Source organism: Myotis brandtii, unplaced genomic scaffold (assembly GCF_000412655.1).
Source record: "Myotis brandtii unplaced genomic scaffold, ASM41265v1 scaffold36, whole genome shotgun sequence".
Lineage (NCBI taxonomy): Eukaryota > Metazoa > Chordata > Mammalia > Chiroptera > Vespertilionidae > Myotis > Myotis brandtii.
In genome coordinates, this window is record NW_005363836.1 from 4158074 (window position 1) to 4175302 (window position 17229).

General features: G+C 41.1%; 1 protein-coding gene across 1 annotated transcript in view; it reads left to right on the plus strand.

Annotated features, from left to right (window-relative positions):
- LOC102250129 (serine/threonine-protein kinase TNNI3K) overlaps positions 1-17229 on the plus strand; it is a 317621-nt gene that overhangs the window by 211428 nt on the left and 88964 nt on the right. The window contains exons 19-21 of the mRNA XM_005871916.2: positions 10015-10067; positions 10388-10440; positions 14250-14382. Coding sequence (XP_005871978.1) covers positions 10015-10067; positions 10388-10440; positions 14250-14382 — 239 coding nt within the window. The remainder of the gene's footprint in view (positions 1-10014; positions 10068-10387; positions 10441-14249; positions 14383-17229) is intronic.

Below are 17229 nucleotides of genomic sequence, written 5' to 3' on the forward strand. Positions count from 1 at the left end.
CTGGCCTTCCCGCTGTAGTTTGACAGTCTGTTCGATGCTGCTCTGCCTCTGTATCTATTTTTGTTCATCAGTTTATAATGGTCTTAAATGGGAATGAGAAGAGTCCTAGGACACTTTTTGGTAAAAGTGATTGACACCTTTAGCATCTATATCTCCACACTTAACAGGGCTGGAGACAGGCTTGGGACCTCAGAAATCAGAGAAAAGCAAGTATGTGATGCAGGAAGAAAAGAACTTATTTGTCAGGAGATCCATGAAGTGACCTTGACAAAAAACAAAGCTCTTAAAATTCTTTATAAAGAGATCATTTACTGATTTCTAATCTCCCTTGGAATTCTAAAATATGACTTGCTATACCTCCTGTTTGTCTTGGTCCTCCACATTTCTGCTTCATGGACATTCATATTATTTTCCCGTCAGTGTTTGGTTTTAGAAGACTTGTGTTCTGTTGTCAAAGCTAAATGTCCAATACATTTGCAGGCTTATGTACAGCGTGGGATTTGCATAGTTCAAGTATTTCTAAAAGCCAGTGTTCAGAAGCATCACTAGGAAGCACTATTTTGGTGATAGCTGAGCAATAAAAGCTGGACACGTCTTTGATGCTTTGAGTTTTGTGACTTTTTTAGTAATCACACTAGTTAATTATTCTTTTCCACACTTGAGTAGCACATATTTTGTCATTTTCTTCATTCCTCAAAGTTTTGACTATGCGCTTTGTGGGAGAAAATTTCCGCACACTGTCATCCTGTGATCCACCCACACAGAGGTGTCACAACCAATAGTGTGAAGAGAAAACCCTCTGCTCACCCATGGTCCCAACACTTTAGGAAAATTTTAGACTCTGTGAAGAAAATATAGTCAATATGATGTTTTTCAATATCTGTCCTCCCTTACTCAATTTCAAATTAATATAGAACCAATGATGTACCATGAATACATAGCTGTGTTTCCTGTGATATTCTTTTTTTAAAATATATTTTTATTCATTTCAGAGAGGAATGGAGAGGGAGAGAGAGATAGAAACATCAATGATGAGAGAGAATCATTGATTGGCTGCCTCCTGTACACCCTACATGTGCCCTTGACCAGAATCGAACCTGGGACCCTTCAGTCTGCAGGTTGACGCTCTATCCACTGAGCCAAACCAGCTAGGGCTCCTGTGATATTCTTGATAGTTACTTCAGCATTCAAAAATGTTCCATTTTGCAGTTTGCATACCTAATAAAGATAAGCAATAACTGTAGCCATACTTAGAAAATACAATTATATTTGCTTATTGATTCTAGGGCATTAACTCTTGGAAATCTCACAATCAATAGTGTGTGTGTGTGTGTGTGTGTGTGTGGTTCAGTCATTTTCACTCTTCAGGTTGCATTTCATGGTGCTGAGCAAATAGTATGTGAAGAGTGAGGAATTTTTTTTTCACATTACCATCAATAAATGAGTTTAACTGCAAAACAAATCTTATAATCCACCTCTTCAATCCCACTGGCAGTGGGACAAATCCTGTAGCTTTAGAGGTAAGCCTTCAAATATACTTCAACTGACAGACTGAAGTTTGTTTTAGGAAAAGTCAAGGTTCTGCAATCCTTTGCATTTATTGGAGTTTTCTGTTTCCGTGGCTTCCAAGACTTGACTGAAATGAGGCTTTCAGTGTTTAGAGTTTCATGATGTGGGGCTTTGGTCAGTTCCTTCTCTCTTACCTAGATTATGTTAAAAAATCTGTGTACTGCTCTTCTAGAATGAATCGGGGGGACTCCTGCACGGTTCGCATGGCTGTGCCCTTGCATGCCTTTTCTAGAGCCGAGGGCTGGTGTCTCAATCAGTCCTCATGCAGCCAAACCAGGGCTGCTTTCTGGAAGCATGTGGAATGAAAACTACAGGTCTCGGTGTCCGTGAAGAACTGCTTTCAAAAAGATTCAAAGGGAAACCTAGGCTCGGGCTCGCTGGCTTTTGGCAAGGAGGGGTGGGCGCCCTGATGAAATCAGATTTACAAAACAGAGTTTCACAGGCCTCACTTTTCTTATGGGGGAAGGAGAACCAACAATCCTCTGGTTGTGGTCATAGTCCTGGAGTAATAGTTTATGTTGAGCCCTCAGGGACAAAAGAGAGTCAGGAATATAGATAGAGGCTTTGTTTGGCTCTGAAGCAAAGCATGTGATTTCTGATGTCACTGACACAATTGTTACCTGGTTTCTGTGTGCAGCCCAAATTGTGAGGGGCCTCAAGTGGTTGCTGAGGGTCTGATCGCCACATAACATACATAATACAGGAATATCAATAAGGTCTACAGACCCAGCTGTGCCATCTCCATGTTTTGGGGCTCAAACCCAGTACCTCCAGTAGTTATGCCTCATGAAGATAATGAGTCTTTATTTTTTGTTACCTAATAATTGAAACATGGGGCTCGGGGTGCAGACTTCTCATGGATTCTTGTCTGATGAAATTGAAGAATAAATTCGTGGACTAACATCTCTTTAGTAAAAAATGTGCAAGTTTATTAGAAGCATATACAAACTCTCCCTCGGGAGGGGTCCCAAATGGGAAAATCCTGCTCTATCTCTCTCTAATGGGAAAAAATTTTAAAAAAAATCTATCTCGTGTTCCTTTGTCTCCAGATTATATATGCTGTAGCTCTTTGTATGAATATGACCCTTTCTAATTGGACCTTTCTTAATCTAGGACCCCTGTGCTTTCCTCATTGATCACTCTACTACATAGTATCAATTCCAAAGGTCAAAACCCATGTGGTACCCCCCTATTTCTCTCCCTCGTATCTTGCAACACTCCTCTATCTTATCTGAAAATATGTTTCCCTCTTCCCTGCACCCTATGACTTTTCCCTATCCTCTATGAAAATATGTTAAGCATTTTGGCAGCTTGGAGCTATTTCTGCCCTTCACATGTGCATTCCTCTCCCATGGACCCTCTTTATTCCCTAAACCTGCCTGTTTTGTCTCTAAAATTCCTTTCATCATGATTTAAGAAGCAGAGATAGAAAGATACCAAAAAAGAGAGACTACAAAACTATACCTGTGTGTACAAGTTGCTGATCTAGATGACATGAGAGCATTTTTTAGGAAATGGGCACTAATCTCTAAGGCAAGTAAATGTGAGTTGCACTGCATTTCAAGTGCTTGGTTACATTACACTTGAAAAAATTGGAAGCAGTGCAAGAAATGGGGTGTCCCATAGTCAGAAGTAAAGAGACCCCAATGAGTGTGGCAGTGGCAGGTGTTCAGAAGGGGTTCAAGGGTAGCTCAAGAGGAGAGAGCAGTGTGGTTGCTATGCTGCAGGTTGAGAAGATGGTACTCCCAAGAGAAGCCTGAAGCAGGAATGGAGTTCTGGATCATCTCGTAGCAACATGGGCAAAGCTGTGGCAGCAGGCAGATCCGGGACTCCTCAGCATTAGGTCAAAATGATTGCTTGTCAGGCAGATGTGTTTGTAAACTAATGACTTTCACAGTGTGATGAGATTGAAAATGAAGCCTAATTGCTTCCACTGACTTAACCCTTGGAATGCTTCCAGGCATGCCGACAGCCATGTGTCTTTAATCATGTAAGTTAATCACCTTCAGGCACATATCAGAAAACAGTGGCTTGTGGGAAGTCTGGGGAGCATGAGTGTTCTGTTATTCGGTTACATTTCTAGGGCTGTCATCCATTCAAATAAGAACACTGAGAAGCTGGCCACAGTGCCCTTAAACTAGTGTTTGTTAGTAGCAAGGCAGTTATATGGCTCTATAATTCAGAAAAAAAAATAATATTATGCAGGTTTTTTTAAGTGACTTTAAAACAACAACCTCTTAGTGGTAGCAGATTGAGAGGAGCAAGTCACCTTGATCCTCCTAAGGCCACAGTGAACCTCAGTCCAGCTCTAGGAGAAAATCAGAATTGGAAAATGGTCGAATAATCAGGCCAACCTGATTAATGGTGACAATTAGTATTGGACTATAGTGCATAACCAACTGATTATGAATCATTTGAGTACTTTAGGTAAATTTTCAATACAGGCAATTAAAATGAAAAGAGTCATGATGCTTACATAATGACTTCATTAAATTAATTCAGTTCTGAGGTTGGAGAAAATTTTCTTTTGTCACAAGGAACCAGCAGAATTTAACTTCCATTCACTTCTGTTTAAAAGAGAACTGGAGAAAACACTGAAAACACACACACACACACACACACACACACACACACACACACACTGAAAATGACTTATTCTTCTCTGAAAGTGAACTTTGTTGCTGTGGAAGAAAGAACTGAAGGTCAGAGCACGGACTGAGTCCCCTTCCTTATTTGGATGAAGTAAATCTTGTTTTCGGTTATATTTTGTACTCTGCTAAGTGCATGCATTGTTAAGGTTAAAAGAATTTATTGTGGAGTGATCTGGAAGGGGCAGACACTTCAGAGAGATAAATACTCCATTCTGTTACATAAACAATTGACTCAAATCACATGCTTCATGATAAAAGACAAAGCTGGAGCCAAGTCCAAATACCGCAGATCAGTGCAGTCAGGGGAACAAAGGTTCCTTCAGGGGAAATGCGGTCATTCAGTCAAAGCAGTAAGAGTTTTGTGAAGGGAAAGGAAGAAGCTCTGTAGGTCTAAGCGGGAGCTTTACAGTTTACACAGTGCACTTGCCTTTAAGTCATACACACACTCTGCAAAGGAGCTCTCATGTGTATTAGTAATAACCAATGCCTACCTAGCAGTTCACCATTTACAAAGCTCCAAGCATTATCTCTTCATTTCTTTCATTCCTCTCATAATTTTTAAAGACTCAGAAAGTTAAAGATTATAATCTGTCCAAAATCACAGGACTAGTAGCAGCAAAAACAAACAAACAAAAACAAAAAACACAGGTATTTTAACTCTAGGTTTTTGTCCTACACACTATCTCCTGTCTCTCCTATCTCTTAAGACCCTTTATTCTATTTCATTAAGGACCTTTTTCAGGGTTAACTCTTATAGTCATTGTATTCTTTTCTAGGTCTCTCACAGTGAAAAACACTTTAAATTCCAGCTTATGTGTGGTGGTGATGTTCCCACCTTTTACTTCGTATTTCATTCCCAATTAGACTGTGGTCTCTGAACGCACACACTGCCGTTTCTAGCACAGAATTGGGCCTTCACAGCAGGAAGGATAAGCCTGTGCTTGTCCCCACACTGGTGAACACCATCCTAGCACATCATTTCTCCTAAAATGCAGGATGACCAGAGGCAGCACTAAAGCCCTTTGAGCTGCTGTCGCTGCAAGGTTGACCTGGCACATTCTGCTCAGCAACTTGCTTCTGAGCTCAAGCCTCACTTGACACAACAAAATTACAAATTACCAAATAGCATGGACTTTCAAAATTCTATGCACTTAGATGAAATCAAATGTTGAATTCAGAAATGATGAAAATTACTGTAAGAATTAAGGACTCGTTGACCTTTATCTATTTCACTTTCTATAATGTTCTTACCACTACTTACTGCTATTTGGAGAGCTTTCATCGGTGGCATTCACCCTTAACAATGTTTCCTGAGAATTGTGAAAGCAGGTGTGTGTACATATGTGTGTGGGCATAGCTTATCTATCTACACTAATAAAAGAGAAACATGCAAATTGACCGTCCCTCCGCTGTGCCCACCAGCCAATCAGAGTGATATGCAAATTAACCCAACAAAGATGGTGGTTAATTTGCATACACAGGCCCGGAGCAGAGACTGAAGACAGCCTGGAAGGAAGCCAAGTGCTGCAGAAGGGAGCAAAGTGGCAGAGAAGGAAACAGAGTTGAGGTAGTGGAGACAGAAGCGGAGCTGAGGCAGTGGACACGGAGGGAGCGAGGTAGCAGAGACGGGAGGGAGCGAAGTGGTGGAGAATGGAGGGAGCGAGGCAGTGGAGACAGGAGGGAGCAAAGCGTTGGACATGGGAGGGAGTGAGGCAGCAGACATGGGAGGGAGCGAGGCAGCAGAGACAGGAGGGAGTGAAGTGATGGAGAAGGGAGGAAGCTGAGGCAGCGGAGATGGGAGGGAGCGAGACAGCATAGATGGGAGGGAGTGAGGTGGCAGACATGGGAGGGAGTGAGGCAGCAGAGACGGGAGGGAGCGAGGCAGCGGAGACGGGAGGGAGCCAAAGCAGCAGAGACAGGAGGGAGCAAAGTGACGGAGAAGGGAGGGAGGGAAGTGGTGGAGAAGGGAGGAGCCGAGGCAGCCGAGATGGGAGCAAAGCCCACCAAGGCGGGCATCTCTCCCTTCTCTGCTTCGCTCTGGCCTTAGGTAGCCCTATTCTTGCAGGGATAGGCCCGAGGAAGCCCTATTCTTGCAGGAATCTTCCTGCAACGGGCCTCTAGTATGTACATATTTGTTTATTACAGTATCTGTTCACCAGTGTTCTCCTTTCCTCAGTGTAACCTATCTCCTCTCATCTCCTGCCCCTTTCTTCTCCTGGAGTCTTTCCTCTCAGATGGTAAGACTTGGGCTAAGGAGCTAACTCAACCAATTACTGACAGGTTTGCTAATCTATCAAATTCAAATCCAATGGGTCTGACTCACAGGACTGTTTCCACCAAATGTTTTATGCCTGAAGATGTTCCATAAAGTGCCATACAGAACAAAAGACTGTCTCTTTCCAGAGTTTTATACAAAAGCAAACAGATAAAAATGAACACACAGGTGGTCTTATCAGGGAGAAAAAGTCTTAGAATGTCCATCACCTTTCTTTTATTTCTCTCTTCTGATCCTAATGATAATCTCCATGGCACTGACACTTTTCATGTGTCTGGTGTCCTTCCCAGGTCACTTAGCAAGTTCTCTGTTCCTAGTGACTGTGCCTCATGCACCTACAAATGGCACACCAACCATGCTCTGGGAGGGTGGAAGTGTAGTCCTGACATGCTATGTGACTTGGTGGTCCAGAGGTATTATATTTATTTCCATGCAGTTTACCAGCTTCGTTCTCATGACCTTACAGTTGTACTTTGAACACCAGCATTTGGAGCACTTGCTGCTAGGCCTCTATTCACCCAAACAGAGTTTCTGGAACTTCTGCCTCTATATCTAGTTGTAGCAGTCCTCAGGGAGTCAGCTTCTCCTAAAAAGGGCAGACTTTGGAGAATGGAATTTGAATGCTGCCTTCACCTCTTACCAGCTGTGACACTGGCCATCTGATGTAACCACTCTGAACCTCAATTATCCATCTGGAGACTAGATATGCTAATACCAACCACATAGTGAGCTCGTGAGGAATGGAAAAAAATCTCAAAAGTACCAGTACCTGCCCACAGGAAGCTATCATGAGATATTTACTGCCTTCTGTCTTCGCGACCACCCTCTCTGCTACTGCCCCACCACTCCCACAATTTTCATTATTCTCACTCTTCTCAAAAAACTTGCAGTTTATGACATAGCTCAGTAATAGGCTCTTGACCTTATCACTAATAATAATTGTATCACTCCTACTGTCATAGCTGGTTTCAGCTCCCTAAGTGACATCAACCCCAATGCCAATGACCCAATGCTGTCGCTGATTGGTATGATGAAAAAGAATAGTTATATATCTGGTGAATCCAACCTTGACAAACACAACATTGACTATAGTCAAACTCCTCAGCTTCCCAAGTCAGCCACTGTCCTTTTCATAAAAACTCACAGGATTTTTGGTATGACAACTCTTTCTAATTGGATATGTTATTGCTTTGGGCTTAAGAATTCTAAACTAGAGAACTTGAAGGCAATCCTTGGTATTTGTTCTCTTCCCGCCCCCCCCTAAGTCTAAGCTTCCCCAAGATTTAGACACTCCTTTCAGATGTTTTCATGAATTCACCCTATCGTTTTTATGTTTGTTTGTTTTTCACTGTACCTTCTTACTTTCAGGGGTGGGGAACATTTTTTCTGCCAAGGGCCATTTGGATATTCATAACATCATTTGAGGGCCATACAAAATTATCAACTTAAAAATTATGTTGCTATGAAAAATGCTCCTAGATTTATTGAATTTTGAGTCCCGCCTTCAGTTGCCTTGGCAGGACCAGACAAAATGATACTACCTAAGGACCAGACACTCTCCCCTTGCTTTCCTCCTTTGGTACCTAGAACCTAAAATTGTTACACTAGTCTCTACTTTCAGAGCATTACATCCTATGTCTAAAAACTTGCAATCTCCTTGTAGCAAGTCAAGAATTCCTCCCCTGGCTTTCAAATTCCCTTGTAATCCAACCCCTCATCTACTCAATTTGCCCCCATTATTCTCTAGCATGTCCTCTCTAACTTAGTAAATACATTCTTATTATTCTGATTACAGACTATACATATTTCCATCTCTTGGCCTTTACCAAGAGAGTCCCCTAACCTGCATTTCTTTTCCCCTTTGTCTCTGCCTCATTTCCTATTCAATGCAACATAAGCTCACAAGCTCTTTGCCTGTTCACCACTATATCTCAGTATAGAGAAAATTTCCTGGCACATGATCAGCTTTCCGCCAGTGTTTGTGACTGTCCCTCAAAGCCCACTTCAAAGCTAATTCTTTTTTACATCTACACTGTTTTATTAAATTCTTGTACTACCCACATTCATCTTCATTTTCATTAGCTGATGATATGCTCTTGAAGATGGAATCTATGACTTGCATCATTTGCTTCTCGCAGAGTGTCTTGATAATGTGAGAAAGTAAATATTATGCTTTGGGGAAAGGTCTGTAATGACACAAGGATGATTCATAAAATTAATTGATCACTTACTATTTGCCAGGCACTATTCTAAGATCTGAGATGGTGGCCTAGATCAGTGGTCAGCAAACTGCGGCTCGGCAAACTGCGGCTTGCGAGCCACATGCGGCTCTTTGGACCCTTCAGTGTGGCTCTTCCACAAAATACCGGCTCTTCCACAAAATACCGACTTCTGTGCATGGGCCACGAAGTTTCAATCGCACTGTACATGCACGCCCGCACGTGGTATTTTGTGGAAGAGCCACACTGAAGGGGCCAAAGAGCCGCATGTGGCTCGCGAGCCGCGGTTTGCCGACCATGGGCCTAGATGAACTTGTTTCTGTATCTTCGCTGCCACTGGCTACTTATATGACCTCGCATAGATAGACAAATTCTCTAAGCTTTGGACAACTCCTTTATAAACTGAAAGGGTTTAACTTGGTTAGTGGTAATGTCTCTTCCAAATGTAAGATTATCTGAATTTTAAATATTTATTTATAGATTCCTGAGTGGTGATCCATAAATACTTGCTGACTAATGAATACTATAATCTTTACCCTTCCAAACTCATGATTGTGTATTTTCAGTTTCTTTTAATTTATTTGTTCTTATTGAATGTCTTTCTTAAGTACAGCATAGGGAATATAGCCAAGTCACTAGTTTGTGGGACAGATGACCTCTCTTTGGGTTGTCCCAGCCTTGGTTAAATTCTTCAAATTAAATTAGCTTGAATTCTGGTTTGGAAAAGAGAACATTGATGACCTTTAAGCACTTTTCTTCCCTGAGATCTTCAAAAGTAACTTGGTTTTATCTCACAGGCCTTAAAAACACTCATATGTCTTGAGATTGTAGCAAAAACGTATCGGCCAAGACATTTTTCATAGATTCCTTCTCATGTCAGGCCCTGCCTTGAGCTGTCCTTGTGGCAAGCTGGCTCCCTGGCTCTGACACCAATATGCTCACAAATGCCTTTACTCTTTGCCTATAACCAAATTGTGTTACCAGATGAGCTTTAAAGAGCTAATAATCGGATCTTCAGCTAATTAGTCTTTTGGACAACTTTAGAAAATTTATCTAAAGTAGGATACTTTGTATACTTTCAAAATCAGATATAAGATGACAACAAATTTTAAAATATTGCTTTTGAATTGGAAAACTAAAAAAATCAGAGCCACTAGCCTGAGATCTCTGCTAGCTTCTGAGGCTTGTTTAGATTCTAGAATAAACAAATGATTACTGTTGACCTCCTCCTTGAGAGGCCAGTCAGATTAGGAAATAAAGTTTACTCAAAGTCTGTTATGTTTTTTTTTTTTTTTTACAGTCACAATATTCTTCTCTATGAAGACGGGCATGCTGTGGTGGCAGATTTTGGAGGTGAGATTTTTATGTATAATTCCTCAAATGATATCAGTTTCTTTCTTCCTTGCATAGCTTGTGCCTCATATTGTGTGACAGACATTAGATTCCACCCTGACAACTGCACTTCTCTAAGTCATTCAGATTTCAATGATCCTGCTTTTTGTTAAGTATATAATTTATTTTCAGTTTCCCCCCTTGGGTATCCTCAGCTAAAATAAAGGAACTGAGAAGTTAAAGAAGGTAGAGGTTTCTTAGGGTTTCAACATTTTAGCTGTAATCTTTGACCCTGGTTTTAAGATATGTCCTTTGACCTGGATTTGTTTTGTTTCCCTCAGAATCAAGATTTCTACAGTCTCTGGATGAAGACAACATGACAAAACAACCTGGGGTTTGCTGCTGCTTGTGTTCCCTAAAATTGTGAAACAATTAAAATGTGTGCACTCAGAATGAGAGGAAGTGAGATTGAGAGCAGCTTTAAGTGGAAGAAATGCCATTGTCCCAGGGGCAGGATAATGTTTTGTGCTTTTATTTTCAGTAAGCCCTCAAAGAACCCATTTCAAGGCTGTCCCAGAAGAAAATAGATTATATATATATAATTAAAATATATATATATGAAAAATGTTATGAATAAGATAATACAGAATTTGTTTCAAATGTAACTGATAAGTACATGGCAGGCATGGATAATTGGTTTTCATATTCAGATCTCCTTATTAAGTAGTATAGTTAAAACTTAATAGGTAACTCACTAGAAAATTTGTAGCTCATCAGCATCTATTGACAACTCATGTTCCACTTTAACATTATAAGACAATAGGTGCCATAGCCAAGCATTAATGTTTAAGTAAAATAGTATAAGCTTTAACATCTGAAGCAAGTATCATGGTACTCAAAATGTCTGCAATTAAATTCATCACCTGCCCCCTCCTTCATACTCCCAACGCCAAAAAACTGTACACTCTTTTTTGGAGTATCTGTGTTATTTAATTACCCAAGCTTGGGTTAATTTGTCATTCCTTCCTTTTCCTGCTTTCTCTGACACATTACTCAATCATTTTTCTGATTGTTTCTTTTCTTTTTTAAGTTCATCCCAGTTTCTCACTTTCCACTGCCTCAGTTCAGGCCCTCAGCCTCTCTCTCCTGGATTATGGCAATAGGCTTCTAACTCAGTCCTCTCTTCCAGTTCATTCTTTGCAAAATCAGCCAAGTGTTGTGTTTTGACCGTTTACCTCCTCCTGTAAACCATCAATAATGTCCACTTCCCACAGGCCAACATCCCAATTCCTTTGCCTGGAAGCCTCCTGCCCTTCCCAATCTGGCCCCAGACCCCTCTGTGACCTCCTGTCCCATGACAAGGTCTCTCAAATTCCCTGTGCTCCAGCACACACCCCACTTAACCATCTTGCAGACACACCATTCACTTTCACATCCCTGTGACTCTGAAGTGCTCCCTGCACCCTCCCTGGAGGAAGTCTCCTTTTCTTGCCAGGCCCAGGAAGTCACATTCATTTTAAGTACCTTTCCTTCCATAACCTGCCCACCTTTCCACCTCCTCCCCATACACTTTTCTCTCTGTGCCTTTGTGGCATTTTGCAATGCTGGTTTGTACTCCTATTCGTTCAACAAACATTTATTGAGGGCCTACTAGGTGCCAGGCATTGGGCAAAGGGCCAGGAATGCAAAATGTGGATAAAAGCCCAGTCCTTGATCTCAAAGAGCTCATTTTCTAGTGAGGAGAACGGGAATTTAAAGCAGTGTGGAGGTTCAGTGATATGGTGTGACATAGTGATGGGCGCACAGGTGGGATGGGTAGATGTAAATCAGACGTGTAAGAAACAGGAGGGGGTGTCAGGCAGTCAACAATAGCATGAGCAAATACATAAGGGAGGATGAGAAATATCAGACTTCCTGGGAGAACTTCATAAGCTTGGCACTGTTGGCATGTACTGTCTGAGGAAGAAAAAGTGAGAGATGAGTTAGAGATAAAGGCAGGAAAAACATCATGGACCATGTTGAATCCAAGTAGGATTATACATGTTGGTTTCCCCAGTTAGGTTTCATTCATCTGTTCAGTAAATATTTATGAAGCACCTTCTAGATGTCAGACATTCATTTGGGAACTGGGGATATTAGAGCAGACAAAATAAAGTTCTTGTTCCTACTAGAAAAAGATAGACTCTGAGCAAGTTAACAAAATAAGTGGTGATAAGTGTCATGAAGGAAAAACAAAGCAGATGTATGAAAGGAAAGTGATGGGGGTGCCGTTTAGATTGGATGAGAAGGAAAGACAACGTCTCATAAGAGAACTGATGTGTGAGTTGTCCATGTAGGGGAAAGAGCAGTACAGACAGGGGAAACAGGAAGTGCAAAGGCCCTGAGGCAGGAGAGTTCTGTGTGTGTTCAAGGCCAGAGTGACTGGAGTGAAGTAAGCAAGGGAAATGGTAGGGTATCAGGGTGGTGTGAAAAGTGTGTCCTCTTTTGATAGGACACAAAGACCTCATCTGGTACCTGGAACATAGAGATAGCTAAACAGTGGTTCTCACCCCAGGTTGCACATTTAAATCACTTTGGAAACTTTTTTAACATATACTATTTAAATTCAGTCCCCAGAAATTCTGATTTTATTGGCCTAGTGTTGAGTTTGTGTACCTGTATCCTTTAAAAGTTCCCTCGGGTGACTCTAAAATGAGGCCAGTTGAGATTCTCTGACTAAACAAACTTTCATTGAATGGAATTGAATTGCATTTCACCAACAGTGAGTTACATCCTTTTATTGTGGCAGCAGCGTGTAGTCTTTAAGCACAGCACTACTCTAAGTTTATTGTGAAGACTATTTTGTTTCTTACCAGTTATATGGCCTTATGTAAGTTTGCTAATTCCTCTATTACCTGCCTATGAAAAATCGGGCATACTGTATGCCTACTCCCACTTAGGCAATGTTGTGACACAACGCATAATCTCCTGTATAAAAGGAGGCTATTTGGAATTTGAAAGCTCGTGTGGAGGAATAGCATGTGAGGACCATAATCGGAATAAAGATGTTCTTGGAAAGCTATAATTATGCATGATTTCAAAATAAGGTAGACACTTCAAAAGAATTACCAGCAGCCAGCACTACACACAGAATTTCAGTAAAAATTCTGGTTTCCTTCCACGGAAATACAAAGAAAGAAGGTGTTTGGCGAAGTTCATTGCTATGATTATGGAGCCAAGGGGTTTTAGAGCTGAAGGGCTTTTTCCTCCTATTATGCCCCCGAGGAATCTAAATTCCTGAAAGCATGAGAGACTTGCCCAGAGCACCCCAAATAGTGGCAGAGCCAAATCTAGAAGATGCATCTTCTAACTCAAAATCTAGAGCTGTTGCCTAAGCCACAAATAAACCAAATGTATGCATTAGCATTTCAGAATGGAAAGATACCTAAAACTGAAAACTACATAATTGCAAGAGAAAAGAATGTAAATAATGCCATCTAAACATGAGGATAGAGCTTTGTGCAGAGAAACTGACTTGTAACATTTCATGGGCTTTCTTTCTGGGCTATTGCACAAGCAGCATTCAGAAATAACATGTCTGGGCCAACAAAGGAGGTAAGACAGACCTGATCCTGCCCATGAGAAATCTACTTCATAGTATATTCTGGGCACTCCCCAGAGGCCTCTTCTCTCCTCAGTCATGAGGGTACTATTTATGGGCCTCATTTAGTGATTTCCTAAATTATAACCTGCAGATCTAAAGGAGGGACGGTGCCTCCCACAGTGTGTAGATTCACTCGGAGGGAAATATAGATTTCCTGGATGAACATCAAGGCTCGCCATTCAGAAACTTATAAGGCTTCTGGGGGAAAGGTGATCAAAGATAAACAAAAACAACAAAAGCTCTGCTGTTGATCATCACTTAATAAGAAACGGGGAAACTCGATTGTTCCTATTGTTGCAATATTTTTGGAAAAATTATGGATTTCATGATCTTCCAATGATTACAAAAAATGTCTTTTGAAAAACTGAACAACAGTAAACACATTATTTATTGGACAAATTGAGTGTAGCACAGTGCCAATGTTATTTTACGTTTTTGTCTTTTGAGAAAGTTGGGAAGACACTTAACAAGCAAGTCCTCACCAAGAAGAACACTGTTCTATGGTAGAAGAACTAAACGCATGGTGAATAAATGACCTGTGGATGTTTCTCCACACACAGAACCTCCGCTGGATGGCTCCTGAGGTCTTCACGCAGTGCACACGCTACACCATCAAAGCTGATGTCTTCAGCTACGCTCTGTGTCTGTGGGAACTTCTCACCGGCGAAATTCCATTTGCTCATCTCAAGCCAGGTAAGCCAGGCTGCAATGAAAGTTTCTCTTGTTTTCCTTAGTTCCATGCACTCTTACAACTCAAGAAACACCTTTTTCCCCTAAAAAAAAATGAGTATTCTTGGTGGGTTGGCAAGGTGAGAGGTAAATAAACAATCTCAAATTGTTTTAAGATGTATGCCCAATCCAAAAAACATAATGACCTAATTCTGTGATTTTAGACATGAGCACACAAAAGTGTAGGTATATTTTATTAATGCTCAGTGCTTCGATTTACCTGTTGTTAACAAAACAAGCAAATGACTATGGCCATGTGACATGTAGGTACAAATAAGTGGACAGTGCAATACTTATCTTTTGGTAACAAAACAAGCAAATGACTATGGCCAGGTACAAATAAGTGGACAGTGCAATACTTATCTTTTGATATTAGATTTCAAAAGTGCCTTTTTAGTGTGTATGGAAGGGTGAGCTGAAAGTAGCAACACATAAAAATAACCTGTCAAGTAGAGAATTACTTTTCCTAACAATTTTGTGTTACATATATGGATACATTCCAAAAATGGGGCTTTGTGGGTGAGCCTAATATTGTTAATAATATACTATGTCCATGGAGGTGGTGAAAGTAGGGAATTTAATGACAGGATTTGAGGTTTAAAGTAAATTTTATTTGCATCTGTCTCGTCACTGTAACTGGGTGTCTTTCATGTCTTGTCACAGTGTTTACTTGTGTCCACCATTATGCTGAAAGTACTTAAGGACTTTGCATCCCAAAAAACCAAGCATGCATGAAAAGTTGTTTTCAAATTAAATCATAAATACATTTTAAATAAATTATATTGTAAGTGCCTAGTGGCCAGCCTATCACCATATATCAGAAGAATAAAGTCAAAAGTGATCTTAGGGAAAGATGGATCTTACAAACGTGTATACTCATGAGTCTTAACCAGAATCACAATAATGATTCGCACTTATGTGCAGAGCAAAAGCCACATTTTATATTTTCTTTTAAAGGTAGCTTTGTCCTTAATACCATATGTTCTTTCATTACATTCTGCATAGTGTCTAATGGAGAGCTTTTCACAAATTATGTGGTCTGTACATAGATATTGAGTACAATGATTATTTAATTGTCCTTATCTCTCTATATATACTTTTTCATGGTTCCAAATGATGGTATTTACCATTATTATAATGTGGATGTAAGAACTCTATTTTGAATTAAACCAACATTGCCATTAGTAATGTCTTGCTCTGACTTGCTGCTATCTCTTTACCCTTAGAATTTTCATTCTGATCAAGACCAGCAGCTATAGTAAAAAAAAAAAAAAAAGCACTTATTCTAAAGAATCCAGTAATGCTAGACATATTGTGGCATTTTTCATAAGAAAGAGATACATCTTCCTCCCTCTCATATTCTTTGGCATTTCACTGATATTCTCATGTTGATTTTATATCCTAAGTACATCTAAATTTATTCACTACTTACCCCATCCACCACCATCTTAGCTCAAGCCACCATCTTTATCATTTATACTGTGATACTCTTTTTTAAAAACAAAGTTTATTAAAGTATAATTTATATACAGTAAATTTTATCATTTTAAGATGACAGTTAAATGAGTTTTAATAAATATATACAGTTGTATATCCACAAATACGATCACAAAATAGTATATTTCTATCACTTCAGAAAGTTCCCTGGTGTCTCTTTGGAGTTAATCCACTTTTCCCACCTCCAGCCCCTGCCAACCACTAAACTCATTTCTGTGCCTATAGGTTTACATTTTCCAGAATATCATATAAATGGAATTATGTGGTTGCATTGATCAGTAATTAATTCTTTTTTATTCCTGTGTGATATTCCATTGTGTTTATACATTGACAAGTTGATGATCATTTGAGTTATTCTCACTTTGGGGCTATTATTAATAAAACTAGAGGCCTGTTTTCAAATTAAATCATAAATACATTTTAAATAAATTATATTGTAAATGCCTAGTGGCCAGCCTATCATGAAATTCGTGCATGGGGGGGGGGGGTGTTCCCCTCAGTCCAGCCTGTACCCATTCCAATCGGGGACCCCTCGGGTGATGTCTGACCCTGTGGGATTGGGCCTAAACCAGCGGTTGGACACCCCTCTCACAATTTGGGACCGCTGGCTCCTAACCACTCACCTGCCTGCCTGCCTGATCACCCCTAACTCTCTGCGCCTGCCTGATTGTCCCTAACCACCTCCTGCCTGCCTGAATACCCCTAACTGCCCTCCCTTGTTGGCCTGTTCTCACCCCAAACTGCCCTCCCCTGTTGTCCTGATCTTGCCCCCAACTGCCCTCCCCTGCGAGTCTGAACTCACCCCCAACTGCCCTTCCCTGCTGGCCTGATTGCCCCTAACTACCTCTGCCTGCCTGATCACCCCTAACTGCCCCCCCCTGCTAGCCTGATCTCCCTCCCAACTGCCCTCCCCTGCAGGCCTGATCTCACCTCCAACTGCCCTCCTCTGCCGGCCAATTTGGTTCTGATTGGTCAGTTTCTATGCCAGTCAGCGTCAAAAGCTCTGCCTCCTAGGCAGCCATTGGCTCCTTACATTCACCCATATTTGCTTCTGATTGGTCAGTTTCTATGCCAGTCAGTGTCTCTGGGCCTATCAACGGGGCCAGATCAGAAGGGCAGGCTGATCAGCAGCCCTGGTGGAGGCCTGGAGAGAAATGGAGGCATGACTGTTGGCCAGGCCAGGAGAGAAAGAGAGGCAAGTTCTGATCAATGGCTGCCACAGAGGCTACGGATCAGACCCTGCCTCTCTCTCTGCAGGCCTCTCTCAGGGCCTGATCCGCAGCCCCCTAGGGAATCAGACCCTGCCTTTCTCTC